Raw genomic sequence first — 7,024 nt, forward strand, 5'->3', positions numbered from 1 at the left:
GTCGCTTGCTCATGAAGAAGCCCGCCAGGTTACACCAGCAACTACGAGGCCTCGGGTGAAGACCGAGCCGTCCGATGAAGCGCTAGCGGTCACTTCGGTCCGACGCCGCACCCCTTTGGAGGCGATTACCTGCTTCTCGTGCCAGAAGAAGGGTCACTACCAGGCCGACTGCCCGATGAAGAAGGAAACCGCTGCGCTCGTGGTTGAGGAAGACAGCGAGGACGACGCGTGGTGATTCAGGGGGTGTATACCTTGAGGGGGTGCTATTCGTATGGACAATATTTCTCTTATTGATATGTTATTTTTCTTCACTTACTGCCTATGCTTCGCTCGAGGGGGTGTGTTGGAATGACAGGATGTGGCGAGCTCGCATAGGCGGCCCGGAGCGGCCGCTCACACCCTTATCTGATTTTTATCCGATAGTACCTTACCGTAGAGCTCATATATACCTGGGTAGCGTACATTTTGTCCTCACCGCGTTTGCTCCGTACTACGACACTGTACGCGCAAACGCGCCTTACATTTCGTTTTTGAATCTATTCGCTATAAAAATCTCACACTCCCCCATGTACGCGGTAGGCGAGGGTGTACTGAACAAGGGCAGGATCCATAATCAGTTCGTACTTGTGATTGTCGCAATACCTGCCCGATATTCGATCATCGAGCAAAGACAACGCTGGCTGTCGATGCCCTCTTAGCCCTGCCAAGAAGACTTCAGAGATGGAATTCAGTACTGATTGTTTACTTCGATATGTAAGTGAGATGCAAAGTATAGTCTATGCATGGACCGGAGTCTAGCTGCGCGAGATAGATTCAAGTGTAGCCGTGTGCCACTGGAGCCAAACATGGGACGCCGGAACTTGCCGGTTGGTCGAAAAGTGCGATGTATTGCGGGTTTGGCATAACCCCTCTCAAAGGAGGGGCACACCGGCGCAGATCTCTTTGATTATACGTTGCTCATGTAGTGCAGACACGCCATATAGGTAAGTTTTTCTGACAATTGCGGGCGAAAACCTTGTAATATCATCCGGAAATCCTCGGCAATAAGTATCATGCACGAATTGTGTGGTATCTGAAAGGCCTCGGTCGGTATACCGCTTGCTAGTAATTCCGTCAATCTGGGTTTATCTAGTTGCGCCGCAGGACTTCAGGCAGTGACAGCTCTAAATTAGGGGTATGTTCAAATCCGATGACAATAGACAACCTCATCACATTTACAGACTCGCACCAATTTGACCCTATGGAACTGATGTAAAATGAAAGGAAAAAACTAGGCAAGGATCTACATGGGCGACTCATACTTCGCGTCAGCAGGCAGCCCAAAATCAATAACCACTAACCCGCTCCTGATCGTCTCGTCGCTAGGCGGCTTGCCCTCTGTGGGCTTCTCAGACACCACTCTGGCGAATACCACATCTTGAAGTCCCTCCGGAATAATCATCTGCCCGTCCTGGATTTCTAAGGATAGGACAGACAGGCCGAAGTAGTATGCCATAAACATGCCGGTAGAGTCCGATTTGTCGACGGAAACTTTGATGGTGGACCCTGCCTTGGGCATCGAGGGACTAATAGAACGACAGACTGGCAAAGGAGGGTTGCTCTCGGGGCACGACGTGATGAACGGTGCTTATATTCCGAGTGGTATATGGTGAGTGGTCATCTTGTGCGGTGATCGAGATGAGATATTACTTACAAGCAAAAGAGTACGCGCCAGACGGCGTAAAAGGCGTCTGGTATGGGCCCGACCAAGGCTCACCTTTGTCGACCGCGCTATGGATCCAGCTTGTCTGGCGGGCCTCTATAGCCAGAATGGATTGTTAGAAACCAGGTGGGTTAACCGCGTGTACTGGACCACGAAGAATGCACTCACACAGGCAGCATTAATATCATCGCGGTAAGATAGCGAATGCGCTGCCCCTGGGTACGCAGCTGTTCCGACCTCCTCGATGGACAAACTCAAAGCCGCGAAACTTTTGGGATCTGTATACGGGCTGTTTACTCGCAGTCAGCCATGCCGTAGCGTGGGGATGAAGGAAGTGACTGTATGAACTCATAAGCTATCCGTGCAGGGCTTGGTCGCATTCTCCCCGCTGGCTTTCTGAAGGAACGCCACAGGCGACGCCTCGTGTCCCGCGATCTGCTCATACCTCCCGCGCCCCAAGGCGGGAAGCCCGCGCTCTCGAATACATTCTCGTCGAACTTCTCGATGGCGCGGGTGTAGAACACGCTCCCTAGATGTTCGAGGTCAGTGCGAATTGCAGCACCGTCACGTATATGCTCAGTTCAATGATCCGATCCCAAGGGGGATAAGGAGGAAGCAAATACCGGCAAGCTGGAATGGGTCCCGTTCCGCGTGATGGGAAGCACCTCCGAGTCCGGCGAAGGTGATACCAGTGACCAGAGCGAGGGCACCTGCAACCAAGTTGTACTTACAAGACACGAGCGAAGACCAGGTATGGCTGGGACCGGAGGACGCGGATGAGTGGGAGGCGGAGAGCGAAGGGCTGCTCCTCCTGGATGAGTTGTTCTACCGTCGCTTCATTAGACCTATGGACGTGTGTCGCGATGGTTGACAGGGTGGCTGACTTGTCAGCGGATAACGAGGTGCAGGACGCCGTGTCGCTGGTCCATGGTCAGTGAGAATTGCCTGCATATCGTCGTTCGTGTCAATCAGGATAACTGTTAATGGAAAGCGAACCTAAGCAAATCTCGCCATACTGGACGGGTCGGAGGACTTATAGTCGAATCTCTGGAGTCACTCACTGCCATAAATTTGCTCTTTACTACGGGTATCTACATAGTCACTTCAGGCCCATGGACCAATGTGCATCACTTCCATTGGCGATATTGGTGTTGGGCTTCCCCTAGGTCTCTTCTTGAAGGTCATTCGCAAGTGGTCGCTAACCCAAGCAGCAGTGTGTCCAGTAAGACATCCACGCCTGGATATCTCACAACTCCTCATCCCATCCACCACATATCAACTAATTCACCTTGCTCGAATTTCGTTTTTGGTGGGGTCGCAGAGCCGAACCACTCTTACTTTCGTGAGTGCTTCCGAGCCACGAGGGGCGAGTGACCCCCCCTCTCTCATGAGAGGCTGTGCGTGACTAATAAACGTATCGGTACGGCCTTCAGCGTTAATGACGATGGTTAGGTAGGACTGCAGTGTTCGCATGCATTACCGACGGCAAGGTTATCGATTGGAGCGTACGTACGGTGACTCGGGGAGTATATCCATTGGGGGTTTCTTGAATAGACACGGGACCGGCCATGAGCGCCGTGTTGGACGGGGGAACGAATATACATGTGTGTCCTTCGAGTTCCGTCTTGGTACACAGACGGTGGAGACTGATCCGGCCAACAAGAACAGAAGCCGTTGTCGTTGTTGTGGGACAGTCAACTGGGCTCAGACCGGGCTACTCGAGCACATGGGAATCTGTAGGACCTCAACATAGCACCATGAACCTACTACGTGCACAGCCACATGGGGTAACAGCGAAAGTGCTCGGCGACGAGGCTTCCAAGTTCCCTCTCCGAACATCCTGGCATTCTGTTGGAAAGGATTTACCGGGCGTGAGAACGGGCAAACAGAAAACGGTGCCGTCACCACACGGGGATCGTTGGGCAATAATGAAATCACTTCTCCAGCAGCTCTCGACGTTGGCGGGACACGCTGGTTCCCGTTCCCAAGCCAACCCTCTGTAAATGTCATAAAGCCTTCCTTATCGTGTGTTGACAAAAGGAATCTAGGGGTGATAGCAAAGCAGCCAACGAAGACGCGAAAATAGGCTAAGAAAAGATGCTGTGGGTGGTGCAACGCGGAGTTCCATCGTCTTGTAACAAACTTGAAGTCGGGGACGGAAGTATGTTCAGGATGAACGGTAGTGCCATGACTGGTAGCAAGGCGCCCTGAAGACGCGATACGTCAGTACGATCGAAAGAACCCGCGACATCGGCAGCTAGCTTGTCACACTGAGCATGGTAGACTTTGGAACCGAAAAACATATAGTTTGGGGGATCAGGGCTGACGATCTTGCTGATGATTCGCTGGGCGAATACATCGGTGGGCATAGCGTCATCCTCTCTAGCGGACTGGAGACGACTGTGTATGTTTTGAGCAAAGCCAGTGTAAATCGATGCCGAGGGAAGCTGGTAAGAGGCGTGCTTGCGTATGATCTGGTGACACTAATCCTTGTGCTGGGTTTGTAAGCACCATGCACCATATAGTGTGAACGGCTGAGCAAGGGGCCTTCGGGTTATGCACACCAGTACCAAAGCCTTACCAGTGCAACCGACCTGAGTCGAGCAGACGAGTGCCGATGAGCGAGTCAAGCTCGTGATTGGCTCATTCAGAATCGAGCGGTGGAATGTTGCCGCACCCACGAAAAAGTCTAATCGGCATTTCCGAATCTCTGAGTTCAACTTTGCCACAACCGCGCTGCTATCCAAGCATCTCCTGCTGAAAGTCCTTCGATGCTCCATCTATATCGACAAGCACTCAAATAAAATACATTTACTAGGCAATGACCCTCCAAATTCGCCTGGTCGTCTATCACAGCCGCCTGTTCGCCGCTCACTGGTCCTTCATCAGGAAAAAGGGGAAGGTCTGAAGGTCTAAATGTCTAAATGTGTTTTTGATCCAGGTACAACAATTGAGCAGGGGTGAATTGTTGGGTCCACTGATTCTAATCCACTTCTGTATTCAATAATGTATTGTATCCCATACACAAAATGAACAATATGTCTTGCTAGGGTTGTATGAATACAGGGTCTGAACGACCCAAATTGAGGTTCTAAAGGTCTGACGTGCTGAAAGAATTTCGCGCAATGTGATTGGTCGAGCAGAGTCTGACGCATCTGAAAAGTCTGATGCTCAGCCTTTTCAGACCCTTCCTTTTTCCCTGATGCTTCTTCGTACCTAGCACCCGGGACGCGAACGTCGGTAGCAGGCTTCACGTCACTGGCGATGTGCGGTCAGGATTCCAGCACGCCATCTCACGTAACTATGACCTGCGTCAGACAGCTCGCAGCCACACGACGTATCTGCTAGCCGACGTCGATGATCAATACGTCGAGGACTATCCATCAGTTGAGGATATCCCAGAGGCGCCAGTAGAGCCCGTGTGTAAGCTTGAAGAAGTGTGGGCCGAGCCTAATTTTGAAGGTGTCCGCGCCGGTGGGATTCCCGCAATCTGATCGGCACATTCAAAGGTTTGCTTTGACCGCAGTAAGCTCTGAAGATCTGACATAGTATCACTGCGAGTTATGCGAAAGTGCATTGCAACTACATACCCTTACTCTATGTGAAGTTGTCGGTTAGAGTGACACACACGAGATGTCAGAGTCGAGAAGTTCACATGAAGTAAAGAATCGGGAAAGTCTCTACACGAAATCTGACCTCTACCTACAATACAGGTGTGTTTATATATCTATAGGAATCTATCTACTATGTGCTTGCGGCATGCTCATGATGAGTGAGCATGCAAGGGAGGAATAATAATCATCAGGAAAAACCTCCCGAGCAAATCAGACATAATTAAGAACTAATTCTATCAAAGAGTGAATGATGGATCTTATTGACATTACATGTCTAAATTATACATGGTAGCAATAAATAGCACTTATGCACCATCAATTAGAGATGATTTATGCTTCATTTGGTCATATAACTATGAGTTGACTACACAAATGCACAGATCTAGAAGGGTTGGCATGGCCTACCAATATGAATATATAGACCCGTATCTACAGCCTGCATTGTACCTATGTATTCTCAGCATCTACATTGAAATCAGCTAGAAGAAAGACTTGGAGCGGAAATGACACCTACCATGAGTGGGTAGGGCTCAGGCAGTGCTCAGGAAGAGATAATTCTGGTCCCTCACAGGGCAGAGGCATCCGAACCAATCGGGCGAGGAGGGTACGAGTCGCATTTGACCGTGCCCGTGCCGGGTATCCAGAAGGCGTCGTTTAATGCGCTCTCAAAAGCGAAATCCGTGTACCCGTAGCCAATCCGTCGATGCGGGTTCGCGCGCGATTCAATACGGGTACACGTCGTGGCACCCGTGGGGTTACCCGTGCCATTCACAATATTACTAGTATAGACAGCACATACCTTAATCTGACCTGAATGTAATAACATACTCTACAAGCCTAGTTATGTAAAGTATGTCCACAGAAGGCATTGCGGCATGTTCAATCGACAACTCGCCGGACCCCGCGGGACATCCGCGACGCAACGCGCCTGCAGTTCACCCTGAAGGGACATCGGGATGCCAGAGAGCTTGACTCTCCGAATAGAGCACACCTTTGAGCCATGGACACTCAGGTACGCGCCTTTGTGCCGCCAACGGAGTATGTCCGGGAATATACAGGGACCGAAAATAGGTACTTAGGGATGTTGAACAATCACAAAACAAACGAGAGGCTCGGGCCGAGGTCGCGTCCGAATCGTGAGATGCGTTGTAGGCAGCACGTGACTTTGTTGAATTCGCGTTTTTACTGGGGAGACCCAATCCTGGGTCGCGCGGCGAGTTATTTGGCTTTGTTTGTTCCCTAATAGCGAGCGTCACGAAAATGAGAACACGTAGATCACTTCACACTGCGAGAATCAGGCTAAGATATAGCTGAGAGAAATGCTCAGAAGGATGATTAAAATGTATCGGAAATGTTGGATTTCCGGTACTTTGCCTCTTTCCCTCCATATAGGGTGAAAAAGAGATCTGTTTGACTAGTGTTTGAAGATACGATGCATTTTCGAAGAATCCGAGTTTTCCGATACATCCAGATATGTCTTCAGAACATTTGGTACTAATGTCGCAAGAGCCAAAAATGACTCTAGGAAGCTGCATGCGCGTGGCGCATTTGAGTCACAACGCGCCTGAAATCAGCGCGTCTGGCTGTGTGACGTGTGGCAACCGCGTTCTGGTGTCACACTGGAGGTCGCCTTTCCGCTCTCCAATGCACTAAAGACTGCACAGCTTCTCTCAGACTTCATATATAGCATTCTTGATATTGTTCCCTT

At 50.4% G+C, this 7,024-nt stretch overlaps 1 protein-coding gene across 1 annotated transcript; it reads right to left on the reverse strand.

Moving 5' to 3' along the window:
* Window positions 1-1,282: 1,282 nt before the first annotated feature.
* On the reverse strand, window positions 1,283-4,071 carry GLOTRDRAFT_127095 (uncharacterized protein; the record flags this gene model as incomplete). Its single annotated transcript, XM_007865544.1, has 4 exons — window positions 1,283-1,626; window positions 1,694-1,798; window positions 2,148-2,231; window positions 3,846-4,071. The coding sequence occupies 4 exons, from the start codon at window positions 4,069-4,071 to the stop codon at window positions 1,283-1,285; spliced, it is 759 nt and encodes a 252-aa protein (XP_007863735.1).
* Between the last annotated feature and the right edge of the window lie 2,953 nt (window positions 4,072-7,024).

The sequence above is a fragment of the Gloeophyllum trabeum genome (assembly GCF_000344685.1).
Source record: "Gloeophyllum trabeum ATCC 11539 unplaced genomic scaffold GLOTRscaffold_00003, whole genome shotgun sequence".
NCBI lineage: Eukaryota > Fungi > Basidiomycota > Agaricomycetes > Gloeophyllales > Gloeophyllaceae > Gloeophyllum > Gloeophyllum trabeum.